Source organism: Taurulus bubalis (genome assembly GCF_910589615.1).
Source record: "Taurulus bubalis genome assembly, chromosome: 11".
Classification (NCBI taxonomy): Eukaryota; Metazoa; Chordata; class Actinopteri; order Perciformes; family Cottidae; genus Taurulus; species Taurulus bubalis.
Window position 1 is genome coordinate 10,541,964 of NC_136599.1, and position 20,749 is coordinate 10,562,712.

At 41.9% G+C, this 20,749-nt stretch overlaps 1 protein-coding gene across 1 annotated transcript in view; it reads left to right on the plus strand.

The window, feature by feature from the left end:
- Positions 1–20,749, plus strand: part of magi3a (membrane associated guanylate kinase, WW and PDZ domain containing 3a) — a gene marked incomplete at its 5' end in the record, with an annotated part of 103,560 nt that overhangs the window by 44,924 nt on the left and 37,887 nt on the right. Inside the window, 2 exons of the mRNA XM_079226674.1 lie at positions 15,577–15,693; positions 20,494–20,613. Coding sequence (XP_079082800.1) covers positions 15,577–15,693; positions 20,494–20,613 — 237 coding nt within the window. The remainder of the gene's footprint in view (positions 1–15,576; positions 15,694–20,493; positions 20,614–20,749) is intronic.

A 20,749-nucleotide genomic window follows, 5' to 3' on the forward strand; every position in this document is an offset into this window, starting at 1 on the left:
CCGTTTCTTTAAAGGAAGCTTGTTTTTATTTCTTTGTGCTTTATCAATCTGAGGGATCATTTTCTTGGCTGGTTTCTCGTCTGACACAGGGGTCATAAAATAAAACTGTTAAAAAGACAGCTTCCTTTCAGAGTATACATTTGAACATATTAGTCCTTGGTTTTATTCTGTGGTATATGGACTTTCAATATTGAGTTTTATTTATTTGTATTTTTTTATTTTAAAAATCCAGTTATAATCTTCAAGCAAACGGGAAAGAGACGGACATATCTGTGTTGTCCCTCTGCGACGGCTTTTGATTTCTTAGTGAGATAAACAGCATTGAGCGTTTTCCTCAATTTCTTCTATATCTTGACCGCTGACTGATGGAGGCCTAAATCTTGAGATGAGCTTTCCTCTTCCAACCTCACCAGCTTCTCACTCAAGTCCACTGAAAGTTTCAGCTGAATTAAGAAAATAAGCTCTTAAGTTTATAGTTGTGCTTCGACCCTTTTATTGTCATTTGCAGCTGTATGTATGTATGTATGTATGTATGTATATATATATATATATATATATATATATATATATATATATATATATATATATATATATATATATATATATATATATATATATATATATATATATATATATATAGTACAGTGTCAACCACTTATCAATGGCTTTTAAACCTAGAACACTGACGTTAAAAATAGTCACACCATCACTAACGTCGGGTGAATTTCACCTGATATAATGTACCTGAAAAAATATACTATACTCATCGAAATATATTCAAATCCAACAATACGAGGCAAGTTGAAATACTCTTCTTTTATTTTACCCTATAGAACTTCTCATAAAACGATAAACAGGGATCATGGGGAGACCCTGAAAATAGGCTCAAAATCCGGTGAAAAAATAGGGAATCGTCAATAAAACATGATTAAAAATATAAATAAAGGAGCTATGACCTTGTTATTTGGTCCACATGTTCCTGGGACATGTGAGTATTGATCTGTGAAGGAAAAGTTAGTTAATGTTAAAACCCATCCGGAAAAAATAGTCACACTATCATAACGTCGGGTGAAAATCACCCGAACAGGTGCCTGTAGAAAAAAACAGTGATCGGAGCAGGAAGACACGGCCACCTTCACTAACGTCCCTGAGCAGCATGAAGCTACAGAAGGACCCACACAACTCAGACAAAAGCAACACAATGAAAATAACGTAACAACAATCGCTTGGGTGAAAATCACCCAACGTTAGTGTTCTAGGGTTAATAGAAAGCGTGTGGACATGTCGTTTAATTTTTAGGTATTTTGTCAACAAATGACATTTTTCCCCTCCTACGTAACTCCTCTGTCCTCTAGAGGTCAAGGAGTCATTAAACAGTGAAGTAAAGCAGCTGTAGTCTTCCCTGGCAGACCTAGTAAACTACATGCTGAGATAATTGCACATGGCTTACACTCTTGCAGCCCACACACAGTACAGGTTCATAATCTTGGTGTTTTCTAAATCCATTTGATCTAAAGATGGCGAGTGAACTCAAAGCCGGCTCGAGGACGATCGAGACAATTAGTTAAAAGTCGTTACCGCAACAATGATTGATGCCTCAATCCGAGCCGGGCTGCAGGATGAAAACCGGACCGTTGGGTAATGACGCTTCCTTCACCGCCTCTGCTGTCTAATTGAAAATGTATTTATTCCTCTGAATTAGCGCCTGCTCTCAGCTCTCCCTCCCTTCCTATTAAGAAGATTGGCTGTGAGCATTTAACTTTGTCTGTCCACTTACGAGTGAAACGGCTTGAAAGAAAAAAAATGCCACGGGTTTGTGTCGCCTTAATTAAACGGCAGAATGTCTTTGAAGTGCCAAAGTTTGATTTCGGCACATGTGCCGGCGTTTCCCCGAGAGGGGCTTTACTGGGGCAGAGCAGGCCGAGATGTTACATGATGACAGACTATTTCTACTGAGCAAATTTAGTTTATAATTGCCTCTCCCTCTTCTCCCCTCCTCCCAGTTGGTAGCAATTCCGATTACCGAACTTGTGTGACATTTTTTACGACAAACATTTCCTTATGGAAGTACAGTATGTCGCTCTCCCATCCTCCTCTTCCTCCTTTGCTTGCTACAGGATGTTAACCAGGGCACGCTAGCGCGCGGTGTGGATTGGAACAGATGCCATTATGCATGCTTCTGCAGATTAGCTAATCACAGGCACCACCTGGGTGTGCTGATTGCTATTAATCCACTATTGTAATTGAAAATTAGGGGTTGCACGGCGAACGCATGCTGTCTGTTCATTGGCCCTAATTGATTTTTTTTTACACCTGCCTCCTGACAGACTTGTCATTCACACCGAGCACAGCAATGCTGCATCAACCCCCCGAGGGGCAAAGCTATACTCCGTTATGATAGCATTGTGACGGCCGCAATCCACCTTTCCATTTCACATTTGGTGAATGGCGGCAGTGTAAATGCAGAAAGTAGCATGTCTTGTGTTAAATACTCTTTCCTGATGACATGCAATGTAACTCGCCCCCACCATTCAACCACGAATATGAATCAGCATGGAGAGTATTAGATCATTAAGTGACAATTAGGCATTGTTGTGCTATTTTTATAAACAGCAGCACGACACTCCAGTGTTTGGACCCCTTGCTAGCATGTTATCAGCCCTCGCTAAATGAAGAGTAACAATTATTTTATTTGTTTAGCTCCCTACATTTGGCTTCCAATCTTCCTCAAAGGTGACATAATGAGAGCTGACTGTGTTGGGACTGGAGTACAGTTTTCTTTCTTTTTTTTAGAAGGATTCTACCATCAAAAGCAATCCACTTGTAGACACCCACTTTTAGCAGGCAGACCCCCTCCATGAGACCCTGCATTCGCTGAACAATGCCCCGCCACCAAGCATCAGTTCTCATCCGGCCCGCCAGCTCTTTGCTCCTTCTCACTATTGATAATCCTGTTCTCAAGAAAAACGGATTATGGCGCATAGTGCTATGAGTTTCCCTAAAGCTGTTTCTCACAGTTAATTAAATTTGTCATTGTCTTTGGAAATGGTTGGCATCCTCAGTCTCTTCACTCTCGCTGGGATGTGTGCCCTAGTAAAGGGGCGTCCTGTTGGAGTAATTGAGCCTAATGGATTCCCCTCACCTGCTCATCCACCTTTAGGCATGTGTGCCTGTGTGCGTTAGTGCATTCTTCTTTTTATGTAATTGCACAAAAGAACACAGCATATTAATTCAATTCAATTCAGTTTATTTTGTATAGCCCAAAATCACAAATTACAAAAAAAAGGGAAGAAGCCTTCGAGAGAGCAACAGAGGAGAACCCCTCTCCTCGGATGGACAGAAGCAATCAATGTGATGTGTACAGAATTAACAACATAGCAGAGTTACACACATTATTACTCCATTGCTGTTAAAAGTGCACGCATGTAAAGGCACACACGGAGTACATTGACTACCCTGCGCAAACCACCATGCAAAGACACACACACATGCACTTTTTACATGAAAAGTTATTTTTTTATGAATTACAGACCACCTCCACACTGTATGTAATTTTTCAGCAGACAGTGCTATGTATAAGTGTACATCCTCAAGTGGAGACGCAATATTTAAAATGCCAATAAGACATTTACAGTTGTGCCTCTTATGCAACAAGACAGTAGAGTGCTGCAGGAGTCCTTTTAACCTGCATTCTGCACTTCCAGTTCCCTTTTTATCAAAGTCAATGGTTTTTTTTATGTGTTTTTGGTTAGATGTTTGATATAAGGTCTGCTTAAGATATTTTAATGTTTTGTACCACCAGTCATGAATTTTCAAACTTTTACGTGTCTTAAAAAAAAAGCAGTTGCTTACACATGGCTTATTGTGAGTACTAATCATTATCCCACTGAACACTCGTCCGCCTTTAGATTAGTGGTTGTGACAATGAAGACGTGACCGTGGTGTAGTTTGTTTATAGCCTAACGTTAGCGTTTTACTTCTGGCGACTGTTATCCATGCTTCAAAAATCCTTAAACAGTCTCATAAACTTGTGTTTGCCACAGAGCTTATTTTCCTGCAATTACCCCAAATCCAATGGAAAAATCTCATTGGCTTTTTGTTGAGGGAACCAGTGCAATGTTGACTTCCAGGGTTTACCTCCAAAAATATTTCATCCCTGCACTTTATGACGTTGGCATAGTTATGTATTTCACCCTGAGATGGGATTAAAACTTTGGTCCCAAAAAACTTCTTCCATCTTTTGTGATCTTTTGAAATGCTGTCGAATAACTACCATTTTCCTCTTAGGGCGCCCCTAGTTAACACCACAATACGTTCCACATGTAAATGCTGTTGGTCCAAATTAAACATCTTACTAAAAAGTAAACAAAGAACAAGTAAAGCAACTGATATCCGCTTTCATAACTCTGGTCTCTCCTCTCCTTCAGTGCTGCCAGCACCAAACTAGTCTTTCACAGCACTCAACAAATAAGTGCGTGGTTGTGTTGTTGCAGAGCGAGACACACTTCTCTACACTAAGAGCTGCTTCAGCTGTCAAAAGAAGCCTCGAGGAGTGTGCGAGGAACACTTGTCTCTGAATTCATCGCAATGCACCTCCGACTCGAGCGGTGCAAGAGGGCGTTGAAGATGGACTCCAGAGTACAGCGAATGCATATGCAGCTGTTCTTGTGGCTCCGACAATGCATGCAAACTCTCTTACCCTCTCGGTTTTTCCACTCTTCCTTCCCTCCCACATTCTTGACCTTACTTTAAGCATGTTTATTGTTCACTGCATTTTGTTTGCGTCGTATTTCCTTATTTCTCTGCGTTTTACACAACATTGCATCTCCAGTGAAACGCAAAGAGAGTTGGTGTTAGGGGTTTTGTATCGCAGTGGTCGGCTGAATCGGTTACATTTTTATTCGGCTTGCTCACAGATCTGGCTCGCCCATTAACCCCATTCTTTTGCCATGATCAAAACCGCCCTGCGCTTGTTACGGTTCACTTCTGAAGGGGATGACCTATCCTTGTTGTTTGTTTGCATGTGACTGCATTCCAGTAAGAACGAGAGCTTTTCAGTGAGTCAGCTGTAACCATCACACATGGAATAAATCAATCCTAAATCCCCAAATGGAAAGCTCCGACGAGCAATCTCTCTGACATCATACTCATAACAAAGACCTATGGACCAACAGGGAGAGGACTCTGTACTCTATTAAATCAGTTCTGCCGGGATCAGTCCCTGAGCAACACATCTCCATGACTCACCCACTCAGGCTGAGCGTCGTTCCTGCCGTGCTCCGTGTACACCGTTCCTTCCTGAGGAGAAGGCCTGATATTATCAAGATGCTATTACATCAAAATGACGTGCATGAAAGTGGACAATGTGCTAGATGAAAACACACCCACTTCCATGTGACAAAGGCCTCGAAGCACTACATCTGAATTTAGTGGTGCGGCCAAATTTAAATGATTTTATGAATTATATTTAATAATATTATTTTCGCTAGTCACATGGAAAACAAACTGTGAGACAACATAAAGTAGCTCCACCAGACAGCAGGAGGGTACTTTGCAGCAGCAGCTTGTGAAACACAGTAGAGTGATGTAGACATGCAATCGATTTTGAAATAGTTGTGTTTTCTTTGAACACAAAATGCTGTCACATCGGTGACTTCATGGAAGCCGGAAGACTTTACAGTTGTGTTGTTTTTCTATCGTCTCTGACTGACTGTGGTGTCGTGAAAAGTGCAGTGCGGGGCAGGCGACCATGGACGTATACATAGAACTGGATACGGGGATGGCGGCCCGTTCATCCCCATGAGAGTTGTTAAGTGGCGCATGAAGAAAGGAAAAAAAAGTTTGACTCCTGATTATAAAATTCAGATGATATTACCTCGATCTAGCGGAGATCTTCTGCATCCATGAGCCCATAGATTTTCCTTTAACCCCGCCTCGCAGCCCTTGGTCCAGATTCGTTCTCTGGCTCAATCACATGAACGGAGGAAGGGAAATAACCCTGGATTCGCCCATGAGTGCGTTTTACATTTGTCAGAACCTAAGGATTTTAAAGTAGTGGAGAAGTGTTTGTACTGAAAAGTTGATTCGCCTGGAAAAAAATGTGCCGCTGATTAAAAAAATGTCTATGTAAGTCTACGGGAAAAGGTGTTTTTGAAGCTTTGTGGCATCAAGTGACAGACATGGACATTGTAGTTCCAGGATTTGGCCACTATGTAAAATGTTCTTCAAAGCCCGCATTTGCTGTGGCTAACAAATGTGTATGTTTCTGGCATTTAGTCACAAGCTTGAGTTGCTATTATGGCGAAACTCTTTCTGTATGTGCTTGCTAACTACAAGCACATACACATACATGGTGTGATGGGGGTGTGACCCCATGTCACACACACACACACACACACACACACACACACACACACACACACACACACACACACACACACACACACACACACACACTAAGACATGGGCTGTTGGCTTTCTGAGCCAAACCCCATTTCTATCCGTCTCTTTACAGCAAGCACACAGATGTTTGCTTCGATCCACTCCAATCCCGCCCCTCCACCCAGCCGCCAATGTGTCCTCTGTCGTGTGGAAGAATTATTTATTGAACACATAACTAACGTCCGCTGTGTATGTGCGACTACAAGAATACAAATGTGAGTCATCAGAGAGGGCCTTGAAAACAGCACGAGGTAAATACTCCGTTGACATTCAGCGGTTGTCGGGAGGTTTTGCCTCTGATTCTCCTCATATCTGCTCTCTGGCGTCTGGCTGCTAAAGCCTTTTCATCTGCTGTGAGTGACTGATGTGGCTGCCCTCTTCTCCCGGGGCATCTGCCCAGCTTATTGAGCAGCCCTCCTGTGTGCCTTCAAAGAGAGAAATATAAATCATGGATAAATGTCAGTATCCAGTGGCCGAACGATGTCTATAGGCTTCACAAAGTCGTACACCTACCCCCTGCGCTCAGTAACCCTTCCACCATAACTCCAAGCATTTCCTGCACACATACACTACGAGCAAACGCACACATATATCAGTGAGAGGGATGGTGGGTCGACATAGGGCTGAAAAGACTGAAGTCAAGCCAGCTGACTCATTTCAGTGATACCTATCCTGCACATGATGGATGGATGTAATGTAGGAGAGTGGTTTCTCCTCATGCGCCCCATCCTTGCCTGACCTCCTGGAAAGTGTGTGTGTGTGTGTGTGTGTGTGTGTGTGTGTGTGTGTGTGTGTGTGTGTGTGTGTGTGTGTGTGCGCGTGTGCGTGCGTGCGCGCGTGTTCCCTCCCTGCACCTGGAATTGCTTTTTGAGTTGCAGATAGCGTTGAGGAAGCAAAGTGAAAGGCCAGCCAAGGTATGAAATGTTCCAATTTTTAATAATGGTTTATTTGATAAGGAGACAGTGCACATTAATAAAGACATTTCTATAAATGCGCCAGAGTTAGCCAAGAGGCTATTTTTCATCTGTAGTCCTGAATAACACTACCTGCCGAGGTTATACAAATTATGTTTTAGTTTTTTTGTTTGCTCCTTTATAATTATAGTTTGAATTTCCATATTTTCTAAACACTTTACAACATTGTTGGTATTGTGACACCCCTAAAACAAACAAGACGTCCTTCACGTTGGAGCAGAGAGGAGAGAGGATCCCTAATAGCTATAGATAACAATGTATAGATATAAAACATATCAAATGTCTCTCTCCAACTCATAAATACACTCAAAGAGCATCTTGTATCATTGTCAGTGGTCCACTCTCTGCACATTACTCAACATTGATATTGCTAATGTGAACTACTTTATCTACTGCTTGGTGTTTTAATAATGCATTCTATTTTCATCAGTTGATTATATGTTTTGTATCTACAATTCCAATCTGCGGATGAAGTGAAGTAAATCTATCAAGTTTATTTTAAGAAAACAAAGGAATAACCAGGCAAAGTATTGCAACCATGACAACCAGCAAATACCAGCAGTGAAGAGTGACATTCATTCAAGTACTGTAATGAAGAATTTTGATTTGCCTCCTCAATCTGACCGCGATACATCAGAAAAGCTGCCAAACGTTTGCATTATAAAACCGGTTGGCGCTCCCACTTTTGTTAAATGGCTGTAATAATTAATTGACTAATGGATTAATGATTTTTTGGGTTCAGCACTAATGTATGCAAATGCCTCCCTTGACGTTTGTCTGCCGGATGCCCTTTTAAAGATGTGTGTGAGTCAAGGATGGAGGCAGCATCTGGGTCAGCCCGGCAAGAGATGCACATGTCAAATCAGCAACTGCAGCTCCGCGGGCTGCGCTTTCCAACACAATGCCTTCTGCTCTGTTGTGCATATTATTAGCAGACGCGCCTAAAACAGCACTGCTGACTACCCAAGGCCTTTGAAGTGCGTCTGACGCACACATATGCGAGACCATCGCAAGTCCACGAAATATTCATTAGGTACCTGTCCCATGTGAATCTCTCTTGACAGGTAGATCAGCATGTACTCAGTCCACCGTCACATCAAATCTTTGATCTCTGATATGTAACCGTGTCACCTGGCTATGTTCTCAGACTTCACAGTGTCTTTTTTTATGTTTCAGTGTGTGTATGTGCAGGTGTGTGAGTGTGTGTGAAAGAGAGAGAGACTTTTTTGTCCCCTGGGGTTCGCTCTGATGCATCGGGTGGCATATTGTCAGTGACAGGCCAAGTTATTAAGGCTAAGAGCACATCACTTTACTTGCTCTGCAGAACCGTAAACCACAGAGCTGCTGAAGCTCCTGCTGCTGCTCCATCTATCGTTGTGGGGTTCCACTCTCTCCGATGCTTCAATAATACAGTGATTGATCTCTCCCCATGCAACTTCTTTCCTTCCCTCTGATCCACTGATAACAATGAAACCCTTTGTCCCCCTCTCCATACGATGGGATATAAAGATCACTCTCTATCACGGAGATGAGGAGAAACAGATTGTTACACTTTGATCTCTGTTTCGCATTCAGTCTCTCTGGAAGCTATCGTGTGTGCGCACATGTATGCTCATGTGCAGCGCGCAGATTCTTTTGTGGGCCTGTGGGTTTGCACATTCAAGTGTGTGTGCGTACGTATGTATAGCAGGTGTGTGTGTGTGTGTGTGTCTGTATGCTGACAGACAGACGGAGGTTTGAATCTGCGGCGATGGCAAACAGCAGCAGGCTTTTGATGATGCACATTGCAGAAGGGAGCTACGTCTTTTCTGCGTCACAACCTGAAGGCCTCCACAAAACAGATCATGGAGATGAACAAAGGGGCGAAGAGACAATGTGCTCAGAGGCCTTTTGGAATGACCCTGAATGTCTTTTTAAAAAATAAAATAGTTTTAGGACATTTTGCAAAGACTCAAACGTGAACCTCATGGTGGTGCGAAGATAAAGTCATGGGACAATGTCTGTAAAAACGTTTTGTGCCAATCCATCTAATAGCTGTAATATATATGTCAGTCTGGACAGAAGTGGTGGACCGACAGACGGGCAAAGCGTCACTGACATATAGTTACAACAATTTACTACATAGTTGGTTAATTTTCCCCTCAAACATTCTAAAGGTCTGAAGTGATGGGCGTGTCCACTCACCTATACTGGACCTGACAGACTGCAGGGCAGATAGCAGCGCTCATAGACGCCGTTGGACATTGACACAGAGCGAAGGAGAGGTTAATGTCATGATCCGTCAGTCTGCGCCACCTCACAGGAAGTCGACAGGAGAGGGGAGGAGGCCCAACCCACTCGGGATGACTGCGGGGGGCTGTGACTGTTCTTTCACCTCCCTGCCCCAGCTAAGAATCTAAAAGGGACAGATAAGACAAGAGAGGCTCAACCTTCGCTTTATTTCAGCTTTTTGGGAAATGTCTTCCTCAAAGCCCCAATGGGATTAGAAAGGACAATTTCAAGGTTACTTCTCACTGTCTGGGAGAAAAAAAAGAAGAGCTCGTCACATGCTGCAACACAGTGATTAGGGAGGACAGGGTATCTTGAATATATGTGGTCTCACTTCTGGATGCTCTAAAGTTTAAAGAGTGTATAAACACATTCCCCATTTATCAACAGAATAGGTGTGTACTAATAAATGAGCCAAGAAAGCCGAGGGCCAGTTTTATCTCAAATATGTAACTAATGGATATTTAGTACAGTCGGCCAACAATAGCAAGCAAGCCATCCGGAGCCAAGAATATATTTCTGAGTGCTTTGGGACACCATCTGTGTCTATTGCCAAATACGCTGATAATTATCGCATTCACTATAATAAACACGCGACATTAAGCCGGCACGCAATGTGTAGCAAGACCATTCTTTTCAATTATCTACTTAAAGAGTTGATCGTGCTATTTTTTTCAAGGGTGCAGGGATAATGCCAGTGTCCTTGTGGCTCAGCAGCCCAAAATAGTATCACAGAGTCACTTCTCCTCCAGCATCACATCTCCTTCTGTCTTGTGTTGTCAATAGGAATTTGATGCTCGTGGCTTATGAATTCTGCTGTTAAATATGGTGCTCAGGAAAATCTTTTTTTATACAAAAAAGGGAAAATTGCAAGTTGTATGAGGTGGTTTTCAACCTGGTCATTAGCCATTTTATAGCTAAAACAGCCAGCTTGTGCAGACTGACCTTATGTTGAGGTACAACCCCACTAATTGGATTTTAAAGGGATGCATCTAACCTGAGGGAAGAAAGGGGCGGTTGGGGACATTGATTTCCTTCATGTAACATTTTTCATCCCCAAAGCATAAACCTCCATCTATAATTAATCTCTTGGGCCCTGCTGCTACTAATTGACTTCACACTTTTTTGCTGGACAATCACAGCTCTCAGCTTGGACAGTGGCGATGAGAGCAATGGGGCTCGTCTCAGGTGAGACAACACTCCACGCTTCTCCTATTTCACGGGGGAGTGTTTCAGGGGAGTCGGAGTTCTTCTACCACCATCACTTGCAGTGCACTTGTGTTTTGGGGATAACACCATTAGTGTTGCAACCCAAAATGTCTGAGCTATCTGTGCCTTCTGCTTTTTGAAGAGGGAACCAAATTGCCGTTTTAAAGAGAAAGTGAAGAAACTGGTGTTTTCTTAGATGTCAATAGACAGTTTATTCTCTCTCTGCCTGTCCCACAAAATGAGGCAGGACATTCTGTTACCCCGAGGTGCCAAATTAACCTAACAAGGTGGTAATTAGTAGATGTTGGGGGCTTTTTTGCTGTGTCCGTAGCTGCACTACTGTCAGCGAATTGCCTGATTAGACACCCACTGACACACCTGCTGGCGACATCTCTGCATAGCGTCCACTCTCATTTAATAAAAGCATTTTGCCTATGCAAAGCCCATTGTCATTTGACTGGCCATTTACTGGGTGTCTTGTAACATATATCTTATTTCATGTCACATATCACATACTGCTAGTCAATTGTTTTGGCCCTGTTGAAGTGAGACCATGCTGGTGTCCCAAGCTGCAGGGATTCCACAGAAGAAGATATATTATTATATAGTATTTTTGCTTTTGGCGAAATAGCTGTTGTGCCAAATCCATGCAGCACTATGACCGCTCAGTTTTAAAGTGTGCACGCTTAAATGCCAAAAAGCTTTATTTCAATATTTCTCTCTTTGCCAATAGTTAAAAGTTTCTATCCCATCAGAATTCTAGCTCACGAGCATCATTTTAGCCAAGCAGAACGTCTCTGTGCATAGCAATGGTGGTTCACCACTTTGGGCCAGAATGCACTTTGGTACAGATATCTATGGTCCCCAGAAGATTCATTCCTGAATCTGCTTCTAGTACCCCCGTACATGTTCTCATTTATTTTGTTTGATGTCTGGAAACTATTGGATGGATTGCCATGCCATTTGGTTCAGACATTCATATCCTCCTCGGGATGAAGTGTAATAACTTTGGTAACTTTTTATCTGGCAAAACTTGAATTTGTCTAATAGTATGGTTTATGATCAGAATTTCTCCATTTTTTTTGTGAGCATGTTAGCATTTGTATATTAGCATTTAGCTCAAATAACTGCTTTGCCCAAGTTCACAGAGCCTCACAAATTCTTATTCTTATTTTGACTGAAAATGTGGCAATCAAATCAAAGTGATATTATTTTTACCAAAAGATTGTGGGCATTTTTTTAAGGCTTTGATGTGCTGTCGCCTTTAAATGTTGACACTACAGCAGTAAAGTTGAGTCAGAAATGGTTCTCCACACTGCTCAACCTGTTTTACAATAGTTTAGGGACTGAATCTCTTGTCCGGTCTTTTGGCTAAAAGACAACTTGTCGCTCAATGAAAGACTTTCTGTAAAACGCTTCAGTAGTTTTGACATCAGTTACGGAAAATGACAGATGGTGAGCTGAGAGTAGCGCTTTCCCATGGCAGTCTCCAAAATCTAAGAGTCCTGGGGGACCGGAGGGAGGATGATGGGCAGCAGCATGTGCTTTCTTTTCATTTACGAGTGATGGAGAGAGACAGACAGAAAGTGGGGGTTTGTTAGTACACCCATATATGTTTTCACTCTGAAAATGTACCTTTTATCTTTTATTATTATTGACATAAGTAAGGCCTCTACCATTCTCCTCCTTTACATACTGTGTGTGTAAATGCTGAAAACTAATAACAATTTTAGACAGAGCCCGAGGGAGGCCTTGGTTTCTATTTACCTTCATCCTGATCTATTGGGCAAAGAGGGGGGAGCCAGCGACAGGTAGCTATGCACACAACAGCTGAAAGCAAAGGCTTCTACAATGAGAGAAAACCAAAGGTTTAGTGGCCAACAGTGGAAGAAAGAAAAGGGGGAGATGCAGGGAAGGCCGATGGCTATTAAGAAAGTGATCCAACCAGGATGGAGGCACCCTGTGGGGAATCTGCCCAGGCTGATGACTCTCTACAGTGAGGGAGGCAATGACGCACAGTCAGAGATGGAGTGATAGAATACGATGAAAGGGCAGGAGGAGATTCCATGTGTGTTCCCATGCATCATCCTTACTCCACCCTACAAACAACCCCCTCTCCCTCCACCCTGTCCTCCCTCGGTCCCTCTGTTTTTAATGATTCGGCATTAAACCCCCCCCTAACTCTCCCTTGTATGAGAGAGTGTCTAATGGCCAGATGACAAGGCACAAAGGCTTCTATTGTGTCCCGTACTACCAGCCTGGCAGGCCAGTGATGCGCTGCTTTGTAACCTAGCGGGAAGCTGAGAGTTGCCGCTCCCTCCCTTCCTCTCTTTCTCTCCCCGTATCTGGAGATATGATGTAGCGCACTAACACAACCTGACAGGCGGGCCACAAAGACTGCCCTGTTAGAAAGCACTTGAGAGGGAGTTTGCTTTGGGCATGGGAAGTGATTTGCATGTGTTTGTGTGTGCATGGGAGAGAGAAGGAGAGATTGATTTTGTGACCCAGTGGGATACCTACCCTTGGTTGCAGGAATCCTGTGGTAACAATTAGCCCCCATCCATTGTCCATACTGAAACCAGTTGACCAGAAACCAGCTCACTGAAGGCAGTGTGTGAAAGTGGATCCAGGGAGGCATGTCCAAGCAATGATAAAAGCCCCGGTGAAGGCGGAATCCCTCCCATCCCCTTTAACATGGGAAAAGGCCTGACCTGGTACAAGAGGGAATAGGATGAATGTGTTTTGTGTGTGTTTTGGGGTTTTTCATGTCTCATAGCTTCTGGGAACGGGGACCACAGGCTTGTGGTTTTCCAGTTGCAACGCGTAGCCAGACCCAGCTTTTGTTTCCTTGACCTACATTCCTCACATTCATTGTGCCAGTAAAAAAGTCCATAGAGTTATATAATGAAGAGCCATGCTTCCCTTGGCCTCGGCCCTCTCTCGCATCTCTGCCCTGCTGCAGTTACTGTTTCAACTTAGGCAAGGCAGCAGGCACACTAGAAAGCCGAGGAATTCCATAATCAGTTGAACTATCAGCTCATGTGTGTGGGCCTACATGACAAAAGCGTTCAGTTGTGTTGAACAAGAAGAAACTCAAAGGCAAAAATATTTTCAGCGCCCCTTTTTGGCTGATGTTAAGGGTTGAGAATCAGGCTGCTTAATGTTGCTGATCTGCAGTCACAGCGGTAGTCGTTTTATCCCCTCGGGATGAATAAGACAACTTTATTTAATGTGCAATATATTTGAATTTGGCAAGCGATAGATTTTTCTTCCCTAGCAGCCAAGTTCATCCTTCTTGCTGAAAATGTGTATCATAAAAAATAATGTTCAAGTTTCAGAGTAGAATTCTAGTCGAGTGTGGGATGCATAGGATGCTCCTCACTTTAATATTTTCTTTTTGTTTTACTCTGGGAATATTTCTCTTTGTTACTATGCAGGCTGGTCATGTTTTATTCTGTTTCTTTCTGCAAATTTCTACTAGTTTGAACTCTGCTACTCGTTTGAAAGACAGGATCGTGTGTGTGTGTGTGTGTGTGTGTGTGTGTGTGTGTGTGTGTGTGTGTGTGTGTGTGTGTGTGTGTGTGTGTGTTTGTGTGTGTGGAAATCAAGGCAAGTCTACAATGGTGTTTGCGTGTGCAGCGTCTGGCACACTGACTCTAAACTGTGTAATATGGTAAAGTATTCATCAGGAGATTAGCCAACAGCAGAATTAGTCTCACAATAGGGAAAGCTATGACGTGTATTAATAATCTCTGTAGGTTTCTTGCTGTTAGAAGTAGATTTTCTTCCTGACTGGTGTTCCTCTTTGCAGATCTCACAGCCTAGCTTGTGCTTGATTTTGATTTGCCAACATTTTCCGATCTGCAGGAGATCTATAGAAGATCTACGTGACTTAAACGCGTGCGCCACAGAATCTGGCAGACATTTCCAGCAAAACATCACCACATTCTGTCCTTGCAGAGATGTGTTTAAAACCACACACATAAAAAAAAAAGCAGATGTAGAACATGGAACCATTTTAAAGAGGCGCATTACAGATGTTGTTGCATGTCAGAACAACTGCAACATGTAGACCGTGGACCCACTAGCTCACTCCTCTGTGTGAGGTTGATTGTGTACCCCCTGCTAGACAGCTTTGAGGAGTCAGCGCCGCTTTTAAGGCCCACAGTAACGAGCGCCATATTCAAAGCACATCTGCATGTCCCTTCCGGAGCTGCTGCCCCACGCACAGCTGGAGTTCATACAGAGGAAGAGCGCTACTGTAGCAAACACAAGGGACTTCTTGCTCTGATTCGCCGTTCTCTCTTTATATCCCCGTTTCCTCTCTCTGACATTCTGTCGCTCAGAGGAGAATGGTAAATTCCCTTCCTCTTTGAAGATGACGGTGTAGCTCCTTCCCTTCCTCAGCCCGTAATGCGGTTGTTCCAGAGGAGCTACAGTCCTAATGTTGTGTGCCTCCTGCTTTCTGTTATGCATGCCCCTGGCCTTCTCAGGTACATGTAATTGCTGTCTGGACCCTTTTGATTTAGGGCTTGTTGTCCGTCAGAGATGTGTGTTGTAGCTTGTTTTCCATTTCAGTTTTAATTGTCTCAAAATCGAATCAATTGTGAATGAACGCATGTAGATGCTCTCTCGTGCAGTTAAATTGTTGGACTGACGCAGGTTTCTCTTTCTTTTTCTCTAGGTAAGGTGTTGAACACTGATTTGCGTCACTACCTTAGTCTGCAGTTTCAGAAGGGCTCCCTGGACCACAAGCTCCAGCAGGTAATCAGGGACAACCTGTACCTGCGCACCATTCCCTGTGAGTAGCCGCTGCACGCCAGTCTCTTCTCTCTCTCTCTCTCTCTGTCTGGGTTCTGCTTGTTGCCCTCTGACCCCTCCAGATGGAGCCTGGTCTGTTGTCTCCCTGCGACATCCTACTTATTTTTTTGCCAGCATTTCCCATGTTAGTTACACTTCCAATGCTCCCGTTTATTTATATATTTTTTCACTTTTCTTCTAGCAAACAAAACCGAGAAGAGTCGACCAAACTTTTTTTGATAGTGGGCCATATACAGAAAAACATAAGGTGTCACGGCCAAATAATAGTGAATGCTATAATAGTGAAGTTTTGAAAATAATACTGCTAGAAAATCTGTGTTTATAGAAAATATATGTTCTATCAAAGATAACTACGCAACACTACTTTAATTTTAATCATTCAGATTCTATTGGAATAATAATAATAATGTTTTGTCATAATAATTTTACTGGCCGTAAATAATTAATTCTGAACAGTATATTTTTCTTATATTTTCATATTTTTTTATATGTTCTTAGCACCCAAGTGCCAATGCAATCTACACATATTAAAAGTTAAAACACTTTCAGCAAGACTTCTATAAACCGTCTGTAAAATGTTCTTGATTATATTGTATAATGCCTTATATTGTGTTATGATTATTGCTATTAGGAATTATGAATATGTGTGGGTATATAACTTATACATTATACAGTGGTATAAGAAGATTATGATGCATTGTAAGTATTTCTATAATGCATCATAAATATGGGCACCATGCAAAATGTTACCCCTCTGTCTTTTTAAAGAAATCCCCCTTTAAATTATTTTCCTCCTTTTCTACTCAACATTATTCCATCAAAACTTAACTATTTACTTCATAATCCTAATGTAATTAGTAATAGCACCCAGTTTTTGGCTTAACCTTAATGTCTTAGAAAAACCTGAGAAGACTTTGATACAGAAGGCTCACAGGATCTAACATGAGGGAAATATGCTTTAAAGACTTCAGGGTGTGTCCAGGGGAATGACACACTGTCTCGATCTTTGTGTAATTTAATGAAAATGTATTTTAATTTATTTTCATGTATTCAATTTTTCTTTTTCTAATTATATTCAGACCTTGGTTATGTTACAATTTAAGGTGTGGAAGAGTGCTGCTAACATTTTCCTCTATTTTCTGTTGTTTTTTCTTCAAAAACAGTAGAAGAATAAAAAAACAGGACAGAACGATTTAGTTGTTATACCCGAGTGATTTTAACATGGATATCAAGGCCAACAGGCGTAAATAAAAGAGCAGCTGCAATTCTCTGGGCTGTACAGCTGAGTAAAAAAAAACAACGAGAAAAATGTTTTTGCCATTTATCACTGCTTCAGACATGGGTCATTATCTGCATTTTCAAAAACTGTCATATCTGACATTTTGCGTGGAAGGAAAGTAATTTCATGTACAATAAAGCAGTTATGATTGATTGGACATAATAACATAATCAGCAGAGCTTTTTTCTTTCATCTGCCCACAGATTTGCTGTAGAAATGCATGAAGCAGTATATGCTCCGTATCAATACGATTATTACAGTTAGGCGCTGACAGCACACAGCATCTTCTAGTATTCCACTTCAGAGGGTCAACACTGAAGGTCTAAAATCTGGTGCCATGCATATCCCACGCAAGACACTGCAGTCTGGCTTTCCGTAGCCCAGCATATGTCTCCTGTCCACTCCGCTCATGTGGGCCGTGCCAGTGGCTCATCACGGCACGCTGAGCCTAAATAGCCACTACAGCGTGATGCCGGTGCTCATTACAGCAGCGCGAATGGCATCTCAGAACGAGGGAAGCATGACTTCCTTCTTGTGCTACACACAGCGAGGCTTTATTATGTGTCACTGCTGCCTCTCACCAAAGAATGTGCCAGAGGTCCAGGGCACCACGGAAATCCTTGAGCCCTGGCTAAATCCCAACCCCCTGCTCCTCCACTAACTATATATATATTTCCCCTATGGATCCCTGGGTATTAATATTTGTCACAGTATGGCAATCAACTCCACGAGTGTCATTGGCAGATTAAAAAAAACCTAGAAAGGATAGTGGAAGTGTAAAAAAAAGAAAGTTCACCCTGTTTTCAATCCAAGCTATTTTTTTCTTCCTTTTATTTGAGATTTAAGAGAGTTCCTTCTAAGAAAAGAGGCAGAATACTGTGTTGAATTTGATGTATCTCAATAAAAAGTTAATCATATCAAATAATGTTTTTTTTTATATAACGATTGCATTAATCCATTGTGCTTTATTCAGATTGTAATGCATTATATAAGCATTTTGATAACACATGATAAATATGGCTATAATAGTGTTATATTTCCTCATCCAAAAAACTCAGTGGAGATTAATTTGATTATAGTAACATTATTACAGTGCACAGGACTTTCATATGGATCTGATGATCAGAGCGTTATATGATCAAACCAAACTTGTTTCATGGAGTGCTGGTTTTTATACCATCTATAAATCAAATAATAACAGCATCAGTCCAGTTTACTAATTTATGCGTAACAAGTATATTATTTAGATTATTAGATTATTTTAATCTGATGTGTGCTCCAAAATGGGCCGACTGCATGAGGACAATATTGTTGCTTCTCTTCAAGTTAGTATTCTGCTTCATTGTGTGTTCATTGGACATCACAGCCAACGTCCAACTCTGGTTTTTCTCTAAATTTAAACTTCAATCTGAACGTATACCGATCAGTTTAATTTAACAATATATTTGTCCAGCTGTGATTAGCATCTGGTAGCCTTGGTGGTAAACGCTTGTCACACGAGTGTGTGTTCAACTTGCTCGGATAGAAACTCACAAAATAGAGTTTACACCCAAAACTTAGAGAGCTATATAAAGTTGTTAAGCCCTGCAGACCCAGTGACTACTATCGGGTTATTTTTTGTTTGCTTTGGTGTCACGCTTTTGTCTTGTATCAGTGCGGTTGTTTCATCTCTTCAAAGAGAGGCTTGTGAGGAGCCACATACAAGATGGAAGTTAAAAAAGCTCTTTTCCAGTGAGAATAAGCAGCAAATTTCTTCTTGTCTTTTCTTCAAAGCTCCTTATCCCAGCGCTCCTTCTCAGATAGCAGTTAGATTCCCAGTTTAATCAGTCTCAGTAGTCACTGTCTATACACGGCTGGGGTGTGATCAAACTCTTCACTGCTCACAGCTGTCCAGGTGTGGAGACTGAAGACATGCTGTGCTTTGTGAGTGCAGATAGCATCCACTGCCTGTTTCCCCCATTATTTCTTTTAAACTGCAACACTTGTGTCTTTAAAAAAAATCCATCACCTCACCAAGGTTACAGCAGTACTTGACACCTCAGATGAAAAACTACAATTACAATAGCACATGATGGGGTTTGGAGAATTAGAAGTGTGAGGGTTTTTGTAAGGTAGCTGAATAAACATAAAAAAGCAAAATAATTGCATTTCCCTGTTACTTCCTCCGAAAACAAGCTCATATTCCCTCGCTTCGTGGCTTTGCTGGTCCCCTCTGATTGCTCTGTTTGACAGAATAAAAGATTGTCTCTGCAACAGACTAAGCTGTTTCAGATGTGATGGCTCATACCACAGTCGGGATGGATGTTGACACAGAAAGAAAATGAAGAACTCTGTGCTAAATATCCTAATGCCTGCAGTGCAGCCAGATAGCAGAGCAGCAGTTCAGCTGAGGTAGTGTAAAAAAAAAGAGCCCTGATTACATCAAAGATGACGGTAAGCAGAGTCAGTTAGTGAGCGTAAAATCATTTTCATAACAATTTGTTTCCAATGTATCGCAGATGAGAGTATTTCAACAGGGTAAAACATGACACATTCTTTAACCGGCTGCAGCAGTTGTGATAGATTATTATTTAATGACTGTAACTTTGCATGAACTGGAATGCGGTGTAGAGGTTCACTTTTGGAGCGGCAGTGTGTTTTAGGGGGAAAACAGAAATAATCATCTTTAAAAAGGGGAAAAAGTTGGAACTCATGTTGCTTCGAGATCATTTCGACCATAAAACAGCTGAACTTGACCATCACCGCTGGCATGAAGGAGACGATGCACTGTAATACATGTCACTGACTTTTACACCCATGACCTTGTTTAACCTTGGTTTACGAACGTGAACAAATCTCTCTGGAAACAGGGTTGTCACTCAGGCTGTCACCTTTTAGTGTTATTGGAAAGGACTTTGACGATAACAATGCCACTGGGGAGCATTCGCAATTTGGTTCTTTGGTTTATTGCAAATAGGAATGTCGCAGAAAAGTTCTGGCATAAACACGATGTTTACTTAAATAGCATTATACTGCTAAGTCACCATTAAGCGTTTTTGTTGAATCCATATTTTCCACTATGTTGCCATGGACACCAAGCTGTTCGTAGGGTTGATGAGGAATTGTTTTGTGAAGGCACAGCAAATGTAAAAACTGTTTTATTATTCAACAAAAATGTAGAAGGTCGACAGTGAAGTCAGACTTCATCCATTTATGTAGTTGGTGCACAACTTACGAAAGCCTTTTTTTCTAAATTCTCCTCACTTATTATGTATTGCATTAATATATTATTTAAATGCACCCGTCATGCTGCACAGAAATTACATTAAAGTTGTGCAATTTTAATCCTGTTGATTATTATTATCATTATCATCATCATCATCATCACTGTATTCTTACACCTCTGTTTTATATTTTAATAATGAGTTCATATCTTTGTGGTTTCAGCTCAGTTGACTATTCATGATGGAGACACACTTGTTGGGATGTTCCCTCTGTCTTAAACTCTGTCGTTGTTGGCAGGTACCACTCGGCAGCCCAGAGAGGGGGAGGTTCCTGGAGTGGACTATAATTTCATCAGCGTGGGGGAGTTCCGTGACCTGGAAGAAAGCGGACTGCTGCTGGAGAGTGGCACATATGATGGTATGTCTCAATGCAACACATACTTCAACTCCACCACACTATAGATGGGGATGTAGAAAAAAACTGCCTAGCTGGTTGAGGTTTGGCATGGCGGTAGGCTATTTGTTTAACCATCCGGAAGGTGGAACTGCGGACA